Source organism: Boleophthalmus pectinirostris, unplaced genomic scaffold, assembly GCF_026225935.1.
Source record: "Boleophthalmus pectinirostris isolate CB_2022bp ecotype Guang Dong unplaced genomic scaffold, ASM2622593v1 HiC_scaffold_12, whole genome shotgun sequence".
NCBI lineage: Eukaryota > Metazoa > Chordata > Actinopteri > Gobiiformes > Gobiidae > Boleophthalmus > Boleophthalmus pectinirostris.
In genome coordinates, this window is record NW_026571018.1 from 23,250,804 (window position 1) to 23,270,410 (window position 19,607).

The 19,607-nt window shown below is 37.8% G+C and overlaps 2 protein-coding genes across 4 annotated transcripts in view; both read right to left on the reverse strand.

Annotated features, from left to right (window-relative positions):
* Nucleotides 1-63: 63 nt before the first annotated feature.
* Nucleotides 64-11,100, reverse strand: dpf2 (double PHD fingers 2). 2 transcript variants are annotated; one of them, XM_020922838.2, is made up of 11 exons: nt 10,999-11,100; nt 9,830-9,990; nt 8,724-8,831; nt 4,853-5,025; nt 4,679-4,771; nt 4,510-4,588; nt 3,388-3,522; nt 3,135-3,266; nt 2,297-2,409; nt 1,900-1,975; nt 64-1,817 (listed from the first exon to the last, which is right to left on the reverse strand). In XM_020922838.2, exons 1-11 carry the CDS (start codon nt 11,028-11,030, stop codon nt 1,741-1,743), a joined length of 1,179 nt encoding a protein of 392 aa, XP_020778497.1. In that variant the 5' UTR covers nt 11,031-11,100; the 3' UTR covers nt 64-1,740. The 2 variants fall into 2 exon arrangements, with proteins under 2 accessions (XP_020778497.1, XP_020778496.1); XM_020922837.2 differs by having other exon boundaries at nt 1,900-1,981.
* A 2,843-nt stretch (nt 11,101-13,943) lies between these two features.
* LOC110158618 (spectrin beta chain, non-erythrocytic 1) overlaps nt 13,944-19,607 on the reverse strand; it is a 28,990-nt gene continuing 23,326 nt past the window's right edge. The window contains exons 27-40 of one of the 2 annotated variants that reach the window (XM_055148330.1): nt 19,411-19,541; nt 19,099-19,303; nt 18,649-19,023; nt 18,327-18,571; nt 18,105-18,243; nt 17,929-18,013; nt 17,637-17,833; nt 17,437-17,558; nt 17,283-17,358; nt 16,403-16,480; nt 15,364-15,542; nt 14,869-15,042; nt 14,749-14,791; nt 13,944-14,639 (exon numbers count right to left, since the gene is read on the reverse strand). In XM_055148330.1, the coding sequence (XP_055004305.1) occupies nt 14,427-14,639; nt 14,749-14,791; nt 14,869-15,042; nt 15,364-15,542; nt 16,403-16,480; nt 17,283-17,358; nt 17,437-17,558; nt 17,637-17,833; nt 17,929-18,013; nt 18,105-18,243; nt 18,327-18,571; nt 18,649-19,023; nt 19,099-19,303; nt 19,411-19,541 (2,262 nt within the window). In that variant the 3' untranslated portion in view covers nt 13,944-14,426. The remainder of the gene's footprint in view (nt 14,640-14,748; nt 14,792-14,868; nt 15,043-15,363; nt 15,543-16,402; nt 16,481-17,282; nt 17,359-17,436; nt 17,559-17,636; nt 17,834-17,928; nt 18,014-18,104; nt 18,244-18,326; nt 18,572-18,648; nt 19,024-19,098; nt 19,304-19,410; nt 19,542-19,607) is intronic. The other variant, XM_055148329.1, reaches the window with a different exon arrangement.

Here is a 19,607-nt window from a genome sequence, read left to right on the forward strand (position 1 = left end):
AAGGTAGAATGTGTTAAATCAACCACTAAATCCCACTTATTTCAGTAAAATGGAACAAAATCAAACATTTGAGGCTAGAATTTATTTTCTTGGAGAAAACAAACAAACCAGTCCATCACATTCCCAAATAAAATATCACCTACAATCATTTACTGCAGCATTCTATAACTTGCCTGGCAAATCCAGAATGATCTCTGTATTTTTTTTATACAGATTACTCAAATTTGGCCCAACATGAACAAATTGATCTCATCTCAGTTTAACAGAGTTTAGTGCTTCACTCCTTGATTCTGCAGAAATCTACACTGTTTTTTTTCTTTCCTTTTTTTCAAATATGGACGGACCATGTGTATCCGATTAACTAATCCACCTGTCAATCATGCCCATTTGAAAAACTGGGAGATTCTCTGGTGAGCAGACTCACATCTTTGTAAAGGATTGAAGTGGGTATTCTGGATGCCAGGCATTTCTGTAACATCAGCTCAGCGTCAAGTCCTCTATTGCTTTCACTGTTCAAGTTTCATCAACAAACATTTGTATTTCACCATATTAACAGCTTTGCTACGTGTCGTTCAAGTCACCTGAAAAGCCGATTACCTAGGCGACCGTTTCTCATGAAGTCCCACATTGAAGTGACATTTCAGAACATAATGATGTATATAAAAACAAACAGCAGATATGTGCTTTAGGCTATGCCACTGTCTCTAAATACTTGTAATGGGAAAATAACCCATGGTATAGTTGTATAAGGTAAGTTGGCTTTTGAACATGATATTGTGGTTAATTTATATTACAGCATTCCCCAACACCTTTACCAGCTTCTATTTAGCTATTAAAATGAGTAGACACTTACAGGGCATGTCTGGAAACTTTACTGTGCGTAGTACACAAGAGCAGTTATTAAAGCAGATGAGATCTGTCTCCCAATGGTCTGTTCTGCTGATCTACAACATGTATCCATCCTTTAAACATAGTTTAAAGACTGTCAAACACTAATGGAAAGAGCATTGAAAAATAAATGCTGTGATACTGAGTTGGGGGATAATAGAGAAACATATCAATAATGCAATACCAAATTGATATTGATATTGTTGATCAGCTTTAACACATCTTCATCTGCACAAAATGAAAATGTGCACTATATGTGCCACAGTTTAAAAGTTACCTATTGAGTGGATATCATCACGTTTTTGTTTTGAACAATATAATATAACTGAAGTTATAACTGAAGACTCTGACCATTTTTGATTAATATGGCAGTGGATGACTGAATAATATCATCTTTAAAATCCTGTAATTACAAATAAATAATTATTCAGCAGTGCCATAACACATGAGCTATGGATTTAATGTTCCATATTGAAGAGGGCACCATTTCCAATATATTATATGATAACTTTTCCCAATTTTACGCTACAATAAGCCATAGAAATATATAAATATTACATTTTTATTTATGTGAACAAACCATGACCAGGTATTTCTGTACTAGTCTTCAGAAAACAACAAGGGACATGTATCTAAGTTATGTATGGGGGAAACAAGGTTAAAACCAGATGTTTTTCATGTTTAAAATGGCAAAATGAGAAATAAAAACCTGTGGTCCTGGGGCTGTGCATAAAACAGTATGAGAGTCAAATTAACTGAGGCGAGTTGTACTTCCCTTTTTGCTCTCAAACTATCAGAGGATGGGGTTTGGAGGGGTACACAGACTGCAGAGAGAGAGCAAGAGAGCAGACATCACGACTGAGGTGCATTCTGGTAAATGGAGGCTTTATCTTTTAGAAGGGCCAGGCATAGATGACAGCTCCAGCTCCCTGCTCAGGAGAAGTGAAGTGAACAGAGTGTGATTAGTCAAACATTCTTAATAAGCCACATGGTGAATTGTCTTTTTCTTACCCTCAGGAGGTTCTGCCATGGGAGGGTTGAGACAGTACATGTGGTAACCACGATCGCAGTCGTCACAAAACAGAAGCTGATCCTAGGACAACAGCTCATTACTCTGGTGTAATCACAACAAGTACTAGGGACCCCAGGGTTTCCCCGAGGGATGTTTAAGTCAATGTGTTACCCCATATACACAAATGAACTTTTCACTTCCAGAAAATAATAACAAAATGTATTTAATGTATGTTTCTGGATAAAAATATATGGGCACACAGACTAGGGGCAGCTTATATAAAATATTATCTATATTATAGATAACATCTATATATAATATTAGATATCTGGGAAACCCCTCCAGAATTACCGAGTTTAATTAAATTAAAGTCGATATACAAAGTCTCGCACTCACATCATTTTCGGAGGTGCCACACATGTTGCAACACTTGCATTCAATGCACTGCCATCGATACGTCTTCACAGCGGCCATCATGATCGGAGTGAACTGCAGACACGAGGGATGACCTACAACAGAAGAGAGTCTGTAAACGTGGGATTTCTTTTGGGTAGGACTTAACTTTAGGCTCTTGCACTGCAATAGCATGGTTCATATAATTTTAATTATGGTAGTAAAGTAGTATGGTATGGTAGTTATGGTAGCATGGAAATGGACACATCTGTTATTCTACTTTATTTCATGGTAGGGTTGTGCATTTAATCACATTTTAATCAAGACTGACATTTAGTTATTTCTAACTGTCAATCATGAGTTTGGGTCTTTTTTAATTGGTTTAACTGATTATTTGGGTTATATGCCAATTAATAAATTGGTTTGTTCAGGAAAGTATAATTGAAAGACATTTCTTTGTGTTTAATAAAACAAAATAAAACTGAAAACTGATCAATCTAAACATTTTACTGAAGAGGTGCATTATGTAACTTTTCCGTTGGAGGGAAAGCCTGCATGTTTTATTGAGATGAAGATGATTTTCCTTATTCAATATTATATTAAAAGTATAATTTTCATAGAGACGAGGTGGTGGCCTGATGCATGTTTTTCAAGATCTTTTAGTAATAAAAACACCTACAACATAATAAATTCAAGATTGATGAGCAATAACAGGTACAAAAGCAGGTGGCAGACACTCCAGAAAAATCCCAGTGTGGACTTTTAATCTGTCTGTTGCTGCCAAAACAATTTTCATGTCTTTATTATCTGATGACTGTATTCCAGCGTGTGCTGAACCTACCTGAGCGTCCACAGTCGGAGCAAGACACCAGCTCCTCTGATTGGCCGGTCTTGTGATTGGTTTTGGAGTCCCCCAGACAAAAATCACAGTAGTTATTGGGCAAAGCAAGACCGTCTGGGCCTTTCTTTGGAGCTGCAAAGACAGATAAGACAGATGAGATAGATAGACAAATAAGATAAACAGGACAGATAGATAGTAGATTGTAAGCTTGTTCCTGAGGTTGTCATTTAGGTAAAAACTCCATGGCACTTACTTTTCGGCTCCTCATGATGTGGCAGAGGGGGTTCAAGGTCCAAGTCGTCCTTCTCCTCTCCTTCCTCGTCCACCAGGTGGGAGTGGGCGTAGTGATAGCTCAGGCCCGGGCGGTTCTTGTAACGCTTCCCACAAACTGTCAAGAAATTAAATACATTTACACTGATTATCTCCAGGACTCTCTATGATTAAGGGTCTGTACAGGTGATGCTACTATTTTGTTTTGGTTCTTTTTAAAGTTATTTATCTAATTAGACCTCTACTAACAGCCTAATATGAACTTTAATTTGAAGTTGTCAATGACCCTAATGATATGTCTGCTTTTTGTGAATCTTAACTGACAAAGCGGTCATTGTGCACCCACTGCCATAAGGATTTGAGGTTTGTCACAAGATGAGGCAAAACCCCCACAGAAAAAGACTTTTCCTTACAAATGTGTACAAGGAATCAACCACTAAATTACAACCCCAAATCTTTCTCAAACAATTACAAAAGTGGAGTAACTGGGGATCAGGAAATGTAATGCATCATGAAACATAAAAATGAGACACAGGAGACAACAGTACTTTCCCCTAAGAGATGGGTTATAAATATGGGAAGGGTTATAAATAATAACTATAAACAATTCATTTTGAATTGACTTTTCTACTGAACTACAATTGAACCACGGTGAATAAGATGGGCCAAAAACAGAGAGTAGGGACAAAGACAGAACAAGTGAAATGAGAGAAAAATACCTCTTTCAGAAGGTTTGGAAATATGCTTTTGTTTGAAAGTGTCTGAAAGAGAGAGAGGGAAAACAGAGCAGAGACAGACACTCAGAGAAATGAGCTCAAAGACTAGCACAGATTAGCTACAGTCAACTGAGGACAGCAGAGGGCCAGAGGACAAAACAGGAAGTGCAGCGCAGAAGTGAAAGAAGGACTTTCCCTTTAGCAACAAATAATCTACAGTTAAAAAATATAAAAAATATATATAAATTAAGATTATAAGATTAAAAACCTATATAAAAGATTATTCCAAAAAAATTAAATTCAAATGTAATTAAATAAATAACTGAATCTAACACATACAAATTACATATTAAGACCATAAACATTCTTAATTGTTTCACTGGACTCACTGTCACAGGCATAGGGCTTGTCTCTGTCCTCTTGGGCAGCTGCATCCAGTTTCTTCCGGTTGCTGCCCGCACCTCGTCCCTTGAAACAGAATTCAAAATATAATTCAATAATTCAATAATTTTTAGAGTCAGTATTTTACTTTATATCCAGTCCAAGCATGTGAAGCACCTTGCCCTTTCCTTTTCCCCTTCGTTTCGGTGTGTCCTCCTCATAATCCTCATCATCCAGGTCGTCCAAGAAGTCATCTGGCTCAAGAATTCTCTGCAGTGACAAAAATAGACAGTGTTAGACTATGTGGGGCAATAGGGCAATAGAATGAGTATTTTACATCTAAATAAACACCTTTCTAGCGCGAGAGGCAGGGTTCAGACCCCCAGTGTAGTCACTCATGTTGGATTCCTCTTCAGAGCCACGAAGCTCTGTTCTTTTGTCTAAAGTGTCTCCCTTCAGCAGCGCCTCAAGACTGCTGCCATCCGATGACAACAAAGAGTCCTTTTTCAAACCTAAATCCAGCTCTGAGATTTAAAACACAAATACAAGGTGTGTTAGGTTGGTACATTAAATATAATGCAAACACCACAAAAATTATTTCATTTTGGTATAAAACATGTAAACAACAACATGACACAGTGAGGTTTAAGGAACAGTTACTTTTTCCTTATGACCCCTTGTGATTATTTATATTTTATTTATTTATATATATATATATATATATATATATATATATATATATATACACATATACATATATTTACATTTATTAAATTTTTACTTGTAAATATACATTTACATAATGATGCCTATGTTATTACTGCTACTTCTTTAGAATTTATTATTACCATTTATATTTTTACTCTTTGTTTTTACATTATATTGTGATGTATGAGCTACTGTGTCCAAGTCATTTCCCTTGTGGATCAATAAAGTGTGTCTAAGTTGAAGTCACTTAATTAGACAAGTAACTGAATACAGGAGCTCTGTAATTCCTTTGTGTAGCTAGTACTGTTTTTTTTGTCTTTTTTAATATCAAATGTTGTTAGTCCGGTTCCTTATATACTTTTGTGGGAATTTTTGGGGGATTTGCTAACCTATATATTTTTGGAAAGGTTATAGTATATGGAGTCAGAAAATCAATGTTTGCATTTGCCCACATGTCTTTATGGTGGCCATATTGGATTTTTTTTAACAATAGCCGCCAAAAAACCCTTTTTGGAATATCTCAGCCTTTGAATAAATTGAAATGTTGATTTTAACTGCTAAACCCACATTTTCAGGGTCAGGGAATCAAATGGTGCTAGTTACAAAGCTGTAAGACCTACCCACATTAACCCTTAGATGCATAAGTGGGTCAAAAATAACCCAGTTTGGTTGTTTACTTGCAATTTCACTGTAATATTCACATGTAATACTCCATGTTCATCCAAAAACATGTTTTTTTTTTTTTTTGTTTTTTGAATTATCCTGCTGAAAGACTTCAACAACATTGGTAAAACAAATTATAAACATCATATGCAGCTGGTCAGATAACTCAAAGAGTTTAAAATAGCTAACATAAAATTTGGATGTTGGATGTAAACACACACATTTAGACACAATATGATTACTCAAGCTTTTTATTAGTCATTTTCTATACATCATCATTATCATCATCACTTTCATATAACCATAGACTGTATATACGAGAGGACAGATCTAACACTGTAGCTGCCGTGTGCCAAATAGGAAGTTCTCCAGGAGGCTCTTCCGGCTCCTTCTGACTCTGCCTCCAATGGACTTACATTAGGATCTTGTGGATCCTCTCTCTGTACCTGCTGCAGTGAGTCTCTACATTTTGGTCTTAAAATGTTTGTGCTAACCCATGACACATGATCCAGATTTTTTTTTTTGTGTTGCTATTTTGTCTGTCAAAAAAAAATCCTATTCATAATATAGAGTCTGGCTCCAGATTGGCTCCTGTAACCGTGAACATCACAAGCCTCATTTGAGTGGTACTGAACTCTGTGGGTCACACTCACTTAGTCCACTTCTTTTATACAGTTTATGCAACAACATGGCTTCGGAATCATCATCATTCTGGCACTGGCTGCTGCACTGACACATGTCGGTACAGGATAAACCTTTAGTTTCTGGTGTGCAGTTCTGCAGTCGCCTTTGTACTTGGCAGTGGTGAACCGTGGACATGGACCCTGAGCCTTCATTAGGACCAACTGCTGCTATCATGACATCATTTATTTAAAGAAAAGTAAATGAAGCAAATTGCGCATGCACTTATTTCATATATTTGCTTAATAAACATTAGCTACTCTTCAACAAGATGGATAGATCCACGGCCGGTCGGGCTCCGAGCTCTGGTTCTTGCGTCGTCCAAATAGGGGTGTCCTGCTAATTTTTTGACACTGCGGTCTCGCTTATATTTGGTATCACAGGGTATTCACAAAGGCCCTGAAGATATGAAGATTTATATATATATATATATATATATATATATATATATATATATATATATATATATATATATATATATATATATATATATATATATATATATATATATATATATATATATATATATATATATATATATATATATATATATATATATATATATATATATATATATGCTGTGAACAGCAGAAATGATCCTGTGGTCTCCAAACCAGACCCTCCGGCCCCTGACTGCACCAAGAAATTCTGTCCATAAATACAATGAACAGAACCGGTGACAGGGCCCTGGCGGAGTCCAACATGCACCAGGAACAGGGCTGACTTACTGCCGGCAATGCAAACACAGCTCCTGCTCCGGTCATACAGGGACCGGACAGCCCTTAGCAAACTTCCCCGGACCCCATACTCCCAGAGCACCCCCCACAGGACACCTCGAGGGACACAGTCGAATGCCTTCTCCAGATCCACAAAGCACATGTGTACTGGTTGGGCAAACTCCCATGAGCCCTCGAGCGCCCGATGGAGAGTGTAGAACTGGTCCAGTGTTCCACGACCGGGACGAAAACCACGGTCGGATTCTCCTCTCCAGTCCCTGGCACAGACCGGGGAGGCTGAGGAGTATGATTCCCCTGTATTTGGAACACACACTCCGGTCCTCCTTCTTATATTGAGGGACCACCACCCCGTTCTGCCAGTCCAGAGGTACTGTCCCCGACCGCCACACGATGTTGAAGAGGCGTGTCAGTCAAGACCCACAACATCCAGAGACTTAAGATACTCAGGATGGATCTCATCCAACCACGGGCTTTATATTATGAATAGGATTTTTGACGGACAAAATAGCAAAAAAAAAAATTCAGGATCATGTAGAGCGGGTTCATACTAACATTTTAAGACCAAAATGTCAAGGCTCACTGCAGCAGGTACAGAGAGAGGAGCCACAAGATCCTAATGTAAGTCCATTGGAGGCAGAGTCAGAAGGAGCCAGAAGAGCCTCCTGGAGAACTTCCTATTTGGCACACGGTGGCTACAGCGTTAGATCTGTCCACTCGTATATACAGTCTATGGTTGTATGAAAGTGATGATGATAATGATGATGTATAGAAAATGACTAATAAAAAGCTTGAGTAATCATATTGTGTCTAAATGTGTGTGTTTACATCCAACATCCAAATTTTATGTTAGCTATTTTTAAACTCTTTGAGTTATCTGACCAGCTGCATATGATGTTTATAATTTGTTTTACCAGTTGTTGAAGTCTTTCAGCAGGATAATTAAAAAAACAAACAAAAACATGTTTTTGGAGGAACATGGAGTATTACATGTGAATATCACAGTGAAATTGCAAGAAAACAACCAAACCGGGTCATTTTTGACCCACTTATGCATCTAAGGGTTAATGTGGGTAGGTCTTATAGCTTTGTAACTAGCACCATTTGATTTCCTGACCCTGAAAATGTGGGTTTAGCAGTTAAAATCAACATTTAAATTTATTCAAAGGCTGAGATATTCCAAAAAGGGTTTTTTGGCGGCCATTTTTTAAAAATCCAATATGGCCACCATAAAGACATGTGGGCAAATGCAAACATTGATTTTCTGACTCCATGTACTATAACCTTTCCAAAAATATATAGGTTAGCAAATCCCCAAAAAATTCCCACTAAGGTCAAAAAATGACAATAAGGAAGTGGACTATTGTGTAACAGACAAATAAAACACATAAAACATGTACACTGCTGTTATTTATAATACTCTATATGTTGTCTACCTGTCTTCAGATGAGGGAAGATTAGACGTGGGTCCTCAGGAGGATGAGCTCTTCGTCGTTTTCTCCATCTTCGGGAAGGATAAGTGTACAGCTGCCCAGGAGCCATGCCTAAAACATGAAAGGAAATGCAGTTAACATATACAAGAGACCTCCTTCACACAGTACTTGAATGAATTCTTTATCCTATTGCCTTAGAGCAGGGGTGCTCAATACGTCGTTCGCAATCTACCAGTCGATCGCCAAGATCGTGTGGGTAGATCACCGTGTCTCGTCTTGGACTCACGTTTGGACTCGGTCTTGGGGCGTCTCAGTGCAGCCTGTGCGCTCATTTGAAACCCGCAGAGACTCTACGGCACATCACAAATACACACGCTCCCTATGCACGGCTTGTCTGCAACAGCGTGTGCCCTCGTGTACCAGCGTGCATCACAGGGCAGGTTAAACTTCCTAAACATCCTACCTGTCCATCTGCCTCACGTCAGCACGCCGCCCCTCGCCTTTTCACGCTCTTGCTCCTTCTTGCGCACAGCGAAAACAAGCCCCTTCCACAGTGCACGCTGATTAGAAGAGCAAGACGAAACGTGAAGCAAAAACGAGTCTAAATTTGTGTTCCACTGTTGGCACAAAGCAGGCCTACAGCATAGAGCAGACCTACAGAACAGACCTACTGCCACATTTGGCTGAAGTTTGCCTAACAAAAGTGCACAAATGCATCTGTGTTTGTCACGATGTGCATTTGGTTTGGTAAACGTGCAGAGGCTGGTAAATATCACTGCAAAACCAGAAAAGAATGCAACTCCAGTTTGGAACTTTAAAAAACAGGTTTAAAAAGCTTCCTTCACTTTTTTCACAGTTTTGTGTAAAGTGCCAGAGGAAGTTCTCTTAATGAAGGGGTTCTCAAACTGTGGGTGAGGGTCCAAAAAAGGGGCACAGAGTGTTTCAGTGCAGTTTGCTTGGCTTTGTATTAGGTAGAGCTTTATGATTTGGTCATTTTGTAAGTAGCTTGCATGCTGAAAAAGTGTGAGCACCCCTGCCTTAGAGGTTAAATGTGGTCACTTAAAGAGATAGACAATGACTTTAAAGAGCAGTCACATGATTTGAATCACCTGGTCCTCTGTGCCTCTTCTCCATCCAAATGTAACAGTTGCTCTGGGCAACCCCGGTCTGAGAGTCCAAGAAGGGCATGCGCACGCTTCTCTCTGCACACAGTCGGGTGTTGTAGTTATGACACTGCTCCAGGGCATCTCTGTAGCATTGATCTCCCAACCTAATAGACAAACGAACCAACATCAGGGGCAGCATTTCACAGAAATATAACCAAAAAAAAGGATTTAAAGTCTTAGCTGGTGACATTTAGTTTATTTATGTGTTAATAGTAACAACAATAATAAAACATGTTCCTCTTTTCTGAATACAGTAGGTACTACTGGTACATTGCACAGGTCCTTTTGTACTACCCAGACTTTAAGCTTTAACATTTTAAAAGTTATGCAAGTTTTTTCATGACCATTATATTAAAAGATTTCATTACTTATTTACTAAAATAAAACCTTGTAAAGCAGAAAATGGGAGAAAAAACATATACTTTGTCTCAACTTTGTTTGACTTGGGATTTGACCAATAACAAGGGTTACCATCATAAAACTGACCAAAATTTAGCTAATTTATGCAGGCTGTGCGCACCTGTATGGCAATATAGGTAGCTGAGATTCAAGCAGGTTTGACAAGTCCAAAACGGTCGCTTTGATTAAGTTACACCGATATTAAACACTGCAGACGATACCAAAGCTGTAACGCTAAACCAACATCCATATACATAATAAGTAAAGCTATTGTTTCATTCATTCTATAATTACTGCCTTAATGCTAAAGCACAGTACACTTTGGTTAGTAGCGCGTTAGCAGCTGTCGTCTCTTTTGCGATAACATTAGCACAGTAATTAGTTAGCCGACAAGCTAAACGCACACCTCAAGTTAATTACAGTTGTTAAGAGAGCAAATCTATAATTATAATAACAGTATTTGTGCTGGTCGTGTTCTTATATGGTCCTTTTTGAATGTCATTAATAGAGTTGCTAACTATTCCACTTCCACTCTCCAGGATGTGAGCACACGACGGTCCGACATGACTGTCCTAAAGGTCCTAACACCAGAACTGTGTACAAGGTAACAAGTGACACGTCTCATAGCTGTTTAACACGTAAATGTTTGAGTGTAAAGTCATTGTATCATTGATTTGAGTTGAAATATAGATGAGCAAAAGTACAACACTTACAGTTTGACAACATTCTCAACAACAGCTGCCATCTTGCTTTTATAACACGGAAAGTGACTATAGCGTAGTAGGATCAGCCCCGCTGCAAATACAGGAGGAACAGGGCCCCCTAGTGTTTATAACGCAGTAATGCATGGACTAGATCAGAGACTAGAAAGATACAAGTACAGACATTGTGACAAAGACATATACAGTCTAGGGTGGCGACTAAAACCCTCGATTCTGTCAGCTTCACAGTTCAGTATTTTATTATGTTTGCTTCAAACTTTACATATAAATACTGTTGAACTCATGAATTTGTATTTTATTTTGTTACAAGTGTAACTAATCACCTATATATTATTTTATTTTGTTACAAGTGTAACAAAATAAAATTATCTGTATAAAAAAGATAAGGGAATAGAAGTATTCTAATTACTTTAATCAAAACAACAACTTTTTAACAACTGGACAGGAAATCCCTTATGGCAGGCCTAGGGGAAATTATGAATCCCACATTTGAGAAGTATCTTAGGATCTTGAGAGAGAACAAAACATGCCATTGTTTGATTAAACCATATTTTATTATTCCTAATAATAGATGTCGATACACAAGTCAACAAACATTATTTTCCAATTTGTAATGAAAATGCTCCACAGCACACTGACATCGTGTGGAAGCAGTCTGGTATTACAGACACGTACCTGAAAATGGACAGAAGTTATACTTTTTGCAATAAGTTGCATTAGTAACAGTAGTAGTAATAGTAACAACAGTAGCAATAATGATAACAATAGTAATTAACTGTAGTGGCAATAACATCTCTGAATTACAGAGGGAGAAACAGACATTCATCAAAAGCATTGAGAATATTTGAAGGTCGGTTGACAGATTTATCAAATGTTGCAAGACTGACGACTAGATGTAAAAATAAAAACTCCAATCTGATGACTAGTCTCCTGCCTTCTATAAAAGGAAGCTCAACTTGTTATCAGTCCCTGTTTACCCATATTGAATACTTACAAATAAAAGTTCTTCAATAAGTTAAAAGTAAGGTTATCAACAAAATAGGTTAATGTAATGGTCAAAGCTCAATAACAGCACAGTGCTATTCTTATAGAGTACCAAATGCAACACCATAGTATAGCCAGACGATGACACTTGCACAAAACCAGTTTGCCAGGAAAACTGCGTAGAATTGTGTTAAATATACAGTGCCATTAACGTGCAGTTTTGAACGAGAGTTTGTGAAAGGATAATTTTTGCCTCAGGTGACCAATTTGGCCAAACTAATTGAACTCCTTCACATTCCAGTGAGCAGGTAAGAAAATACACTATGTCAACTTAAACTCTTGATATTAACTAGTTCTCTTCTGAGATTGGTGATTGTTTTAAAAAGGTGATTAGTTTGGACTAAACATGCCTCCATTCAAAATTGTGCACAATTTACAGAAACTGCACTGGCTCACCTATGTATGCAATGACTCTATTCACATTGTAGTTAAGTTTCAGTCTATTTAACTCAAGCTAGACACCAGGAACCAAAATCAAAGTGTCACAAACAACACATCTACCTGAAGAACGCCTTAAACATCAAGTGCTATTACCTCTGTCCATGCTCTGATATTAAGTTAAGGGGAGTATTTGGCTGTCCCAGAGGACACACATTCATTTCGTTGTACATTTTTATTCCAACATTTTAGTTTACAGAACTAGACCTTTGTGCACATTCCATTTAATATCTCTTAACACAGTGGGCTTTTGGATCTGTACAAGAATAATTAGGGAATGAATTGCATATATTTCTAAATGCCTGTGTCAAATTATACAGCTGCATTTTGGCCAAAAAAAAAAAAATTATATATATATATATATATATATATATATATATATATATATATATATATATATATATATATATAAAATAATGTTGACTGTTAATTCTGACCAGTGCATTGCTTTTTTTATATAAATTGCAAATTGTATGCTCTCCCTAGTTTGTGGGTTAGCCTTAGGTTGTCCAAGTACAGCAACCCAGTGGTATAGTTATACTAAAAATACACAAATATAAACCTGTATAAAATCATGCCAAAAATGAGCACAACAAATGTTTAAAAAGAAAAAAGTCTTCCTTTGTCTCATTTTAACATATCATTTTGTAGTTTGAACCTGAATCCCTCACATACATTAGATCATTGCCACAGGGCACAATTGACATTTTTCTCTCTATAAGAAACTTTTTAAGGGCAGTTTGAATGGAGGCTGGGGCAAATGTGTGATTTTGTGTAGTGGGTTCAAGTAAGGCTCAGTACATCACATTCTGTACTGCCGGTCCCATCACAGCTCCTCTCCCCATCAGACAGTGTGCTTCAGCATTAGTCTATAGTCCACTCTGCCCTGAACTTTAATGATCAAGAAAAAAGAAATATCACGAATTACATCAGTTAGAAATCAAAAGCAAAGAACAATATCAATTCCAAAAATACAAGTAGGGCTTTTTGAGTTTGTCTGCATTTGCGCATGGAAAAAGCAGCGTCCATCTGGCCATATTTGATTCATAAAAACATAAACGTGCAAACTTCACAGCACCACAACTCTCTCACGCACACACTCACTAGAAAACTAATCCCTCTGCTTTGTACACTAAAAGTCATTAAAGCAGAAAAAAGAAATGAAAAAAGAATAAAGGCAAAGTTTAAGCAAGTAAAAAAAAAACAAAAAAAAAACACTTAATTAAATATACTGTATCGTAGTGTGTTTCTCAATAAATTTCATGGTCACTTACTGCACACACATCTAGAAATAAAAGAGCTTTATTTCTTAAAACCTCATGAACTGACTTTCCTAAAAAGAAATCATAATAAAATAAAATTATTTTTAAAACGTACAAGGGGCAAGCCAAAACATCCTCTGCTAATTTAATCAAATATGTTTTTTGCACAACATGAATCAAGATTATCTACGGTCAAAGTCATTAGTTTATTTTTCAAACCAAAAGATAAATAAAAATAATAACAGCAATATTATTGGTCAGGTAAACAACATCAATATCAAAATAGACTGTTGATCTTTCCCTAAATGATAGCATGTAAAACTACGATGTGCCGCACAATGGAGAGCCTCCGACCTATCATCAATAATCGCTCATGCAGCAATTGAACGGTCATTTAGATTCATCTTGAAAGGTAAATAAAAGAGGAGGTCATCACTGAACGGCACAGCTAAATGTAATGGAAATTATGTGCTAACATAAAGATGACACATAAATCCTGTAAAAGGGAAGAATCAAATTGAAAGAAAATGTTCTGTGAGCCACATACAGCAGCTGTCGGCATCTGTCTGGATCTGCGCTGAGAGCACTGAGCGAGAGAAACCTCAGAACCTTTTTTCTGACTATTCAGTTTGTTGAAATTTTGACACTGTAGCATCCAGGGATTATACAAATGTTCTACTTCTTTTTGCCAAAGAAGCTAAACCTCTTTTCTCGATCCTTCTCTTTGCCTTCCTTGTTGCGCATGGTCACGCCTCCAGCTTCGCCTGAACTTGGGGATATGGGAGGCATTGTCATGGCCCGGCTCAGAACCTTAGGGCCGCAGGGCGAGTCTGCTGCAGCCGGTGGAATGGAAGTGAGGATCGACTGGATCCAGGAGCTCATCTCAGCCTTTGGAAACAAAACACAACACTGAATACACTAAAACTGCATTTGGACACATTATGCTTTAATAGTTTAGGCTTGACATGTGTTTATTGATTTTAAAAGTGAGCCTTACCTCATCCTTTGCTTGAAACAGGTACTCCTTTCCGTCTCCCAGCCTGTAGATTGGAATATATTGCTTAATTAATAATATCAAAAATGCCACTTAAGCTTCTTTGGTGTTTTTTTTTCTCACCTGAGCTTGAACACGTGTTTCCTCTTCTTGTAATCGTGTGCTACCTCACACACAGCGTCTCCGAGGCTTATGGGCACCTCTCCGTGGTATGGAATGCCATTAGTAGCACTTTTTCCATCTTTATAGAAGCCCAGACTTCCTTTCCTAATGACACAGTACACATTCTGCCACGACCTGCAACAAGAGACAATAGAGTTGGAGCATTGTTTATATATATTTGTAGTACTATATATATATATATATATATATATATATATATATATATATATATACTTTTTTTCTTACATGTACATATACTGTACCTTTATATAAGTATGGCTTATTTGACACCAGCTACTTATTTATTATTACCATTTATATTTTTGCTCTTTGTTATTAGAGTAAATTGTGATGTGTGAGCTACTGTGTCCAAATAATTTCCCTTGTGGATCAATAAACTTTGTTTAATTCTAATGTATGGTTGATGAAGTATTTTTGTAAACGATTGTATTGCACCTGCTGGCTGCCTTTTTGTTGTGGGACTCCATCTCTTGTTTCCGACACAGCATGCCCTCCATGGCCTCTGGTTCCGACTCGGCTGCTCCTCTGCTCGGTAGCGTTGCAGAAGGCTCCAGACGTGATGATGCCAGCCCACTGTCCCTACCAGGTCCATTCACAGACTCGGACTCTGAGCCCTACAGTTAAAAAAAAAACACAAGTATTTAATGAATGAACAGTAATGAAAAACTGGCTGAGCGCAAGCAGTGAACAGCATTGCAGCAATTTTACAGCCATAAATGGAAAGCCAGGATGATACTTGGCTTGAAAACATTATAACTAAAACATAGTATATAAAACAATAAATACAAACCAAACTTCAAACTGTAAGAACATTTATAGAAAACATCCAAGATTGTAATTATATTAATAGATATATTAACCACGGTCACATTTGGTACAAAAGTATTCTTCGTAAGTTCAGTTCAGTCAAAACTTTAGACACACCATCTCATGTGTTTTTTTCTTTTCTTTTCTTTTTCTGTTTTTTCTTCATTTACATACAGAAGATATCAAGTATATGAAGTAAGATATATGGAATTATGTAGCAAATAAAAAAGAGTAGTAACTACTATACAAAATATTTTTCGACAAAGTAAACGAGGGCTACTTTGAGGATTTAAATATAAAAAAAAAAAAAGAAAAATATATTTTGTATTTTGCATTATTTAGCTTTTTTATTTGCTACATAAATCTTCTAATATAATGTACTTCATACATTTTATCACTTTGGTATGTATATCAAATGTCGGAAGTAGTAAAAATAAAGAAAAAATAAATAAACACTGAATGAGAAGGTGTGTCCAAACTTTGGACAGGTACCGCACAAACACATAGCTATAAACAGAGTCAACCTAGGACTATAAGCACAGGAAACACCGATGATGAAGGTGCATGATCAAATGAAGCAATGGTTGCAATGGCTCTCTACAGAGGACACAGCACTGAGGTGGGCCAGGATCTAAGCAAAGGGTTTGGGGGACTCCATAGTACTCACACGCTCCTGCTGCTTTGGTTTATAGACACGTTTAGGCTCAGATTTCTTTCCCACAGACACTGATAGCGATAATGACTGCTGGTAAAGATGCAATTGGAAAATATTATGATTGACTGTCTGAAGCACACATTTATCTTTTTCATCAGCTGTATTTGGAAACGTAAATGGACCAAGAGAGGTGACATTTGAAACCAGTTTTGTACAGAAACAAAATGAGATGTAATATTAATGGATATTAGGACAAAGACATTTTATGAGCAACTAAACATACAGACAAATTAAATACTGATACATGTATAATGTTTCAATGACATGTAAAGACATTAAGGGGAAGATATTACAGTGTCACTAGGTATATTTATATATCCAGTGAAAAAGATAGCTAGAATAATCAGATAACCCAAAAATTTGATCTGATTTTTGGTGTGTGCATGTGTATGTGCGTGACTGTGTGTGTGCGTGACTGTGTGTGTGTGTGTGTGTGTGTAAACATGCAAACAAACAAAAAAAAGAAATGTGATTATCAAAAACAACTAATTGTAACAAGTCAGTTAAGCACTGGATTTTTAGAGTAACTGCACTATGACTAAGACCTAAGACAAAGTACTTTTTAAAAAAAGTAACAATTTTGATCTTTAACATTTGCAGTTTTATTTTTGTTTTGCAAAAACGGGCAAACTAATGTGGCAAAAGGTTTCTATGACCAAAACTGCCGAGGTGTGAATGCCCAGAAAGAAGACAGATTACTGACACCAGATATAACTGTTTACATGGCATTTCAATAATCTGAGAGCTCAAAAAATTTGATAATGACCAGATTTTTGGTGTGCATATCCATGGCTATCAAATAATTATATATTAGAAACAGTGCATGTCTCACCTGAGAAGTGTCATTGTCGCTGTGTACCCCATTCACAGATACAGACTGGTTCAGGGTGGTTTGGTCCAGACTTGTTCTGTGTGAGAACAGATACAAGGCCATTTGAGTCACTTGTGTTTTTACAGCTTCAGCAGTCTCTCACATTTGTCTGTACCTGGCAGCAGAATCGTGTGGTTGACTTTCTGCCTCGGATTGGGCTTCTACTGGAGGAGGTGTGGGGGGTCGTCTTGCTCTCTCTTCTTCCTCTCGCCGTCTCTGGATCTCTTTTTCCTCAAGCTGGAAGAGGTCAACGATGTGTGAGCAAAGTAACTAAACCACAATTTCATTTAAAAAACATCTAATCACTGAACTTACTGTGGTGAGTTTCTCTAACAAAACAAATCGTTCTTCCCATGATGCTGCTAGTTTCTCAAATTCTTCATGCCTCTTGATAAGGCTCTCGACCTCATCTACATTTGATCCAAGTTCAGCTGCACGCACAAGAGGCTCTTGCCCTGCCAGCCATGACTCTGCCACATATGCATCACGCCCAAACTGCAACACTTCCAGCACTAGAGAAAAGACAACCCCCCCCAAAAAACAAATGTTAAAAAGTCAGAGAAACAATAAATGATATTGCCACACTTGTCAGTGGACGAATACACACCTATTTGTAAATGGTCCATCTTGTCTTGCCACTTATTGTTTATCTTGTCCCTCTTTTCTTGGAGTTGATTCAGTTTTTCCCTAATCTGTTGAAAGAGAAAATGGTACCAAAACATTAATTACAATAATAATTGTATTCCTATAATACAATTATTGAGTAAAAGCAATGTAAAATACCTCATCTGATGCATAGTGATTATTATTAATAAGAGCTTTTCCCATATCAGTACAGGCAGTGAAACTATCTGCTCTGGCCTCTATTTCTGATTTGATGTCCTGATGATTAGCAATAACCAGTCCTGCAGAGGACACATCCCTAAAAGAAGAGACACAGGAGGATCTTATCATGAATACAACATTTGCATAACTATGGTTGTGTTCTAACGTAATGACACTGACCTTGGGCTGTCATGAGCATCTATCTGCAAGTTGACACCATCCATCCACAGCATCAGATCTCGCACCATGTTGAAGAAGCGGAACTTCTCAATGGTGTCCAGCAGAAGGAGCCTACGAGACTTTCCAGCCTCGAGAAGACCCTCCCATGCAGAAGTGACTGCATGTTCACTCTTTTGAATATCCTCTGCTTTTTCCCCAGCATAGGCTTTCTGCAGCCGTGCAGCATCATCTTGCACCTGGTTGACCTGAGTAAATACATTTATTACAGAGTTAGCATTTATCCTGTCACAATGACATTATTGTTGCGTTAAGTTTATACTACCTGTCCACTTAGAGCTTGGATGTCATTTTCAAAGGTGTTGTGCTGTCGATGTAGGTGTTGGACTGTGTTCAGATCACGTCCTAGGTCTGAGGGGACAGCCTCCTTCTTCTCTTTAATTCGTCCGAGTACTTCCATGGCATCCTGGTGGAAGCGGTGGAGCTCATATGAAGCGGCCAACATTTGTGTCCGTGTATCAATGAGCTCCAGCAGGTCGGCCCAGGCCTCATTCAGACCGTCTTTCCACTCTGCCACACTGGCGTTTTCAGGGTGTCCCGACTCTATCAGATCATCTGCCAGAGCATTCACTCCATCAACACGCTCCTGTCCAATAGTGCTGGTGTCACGGGCAAACTCACGGAACTTGTCTCTTAGCATCTGCAAAATGTAAAGAAAAGAATAACACTGGGCTCAATTAGAATTAAGTACATATTTCATCTATTGAAAACTTACAGTGACATGTTCATAGTCTTGTCCAAGTTCATGAGAGCCTGCGACCACCTCTCTCTCAGCAATCCACTGCTCCAGATCATCCACCTCCCGCTTCAGCTGTGTCAATCGTAACCTCTCTTGTAGCCGACCACGCCGCTCCTCGGCCAGATCCTTCAACCCCGCATACAGCTTGTCCACTTGTGCTTGACGTAAAGTTATTCGCTCACTGGACATTAGTTGAAAAAAATAGTTTTTGTAATTTTCATAATTTAAGCAGAACTTGAATATAAATGGATAGGTTGAATATAAATATGTATTTATTTGTAGTTTCACCTTTCTGGGTGCTCACTTGTGACCATGAGGCGACTACTGTTGGCAAGTTGGTGAATAGTCTGAGCGTAGTCCTCAAGAGCCTGTTCCAAAATCTGGTGCTTCTTGACCATCACTAATGCACTTTGTTCATCCTGTCATATTGGGGTTTGTGGTTTAATACATTCAGAATAAAACCTGTACAACTGTTTGTAAAATAT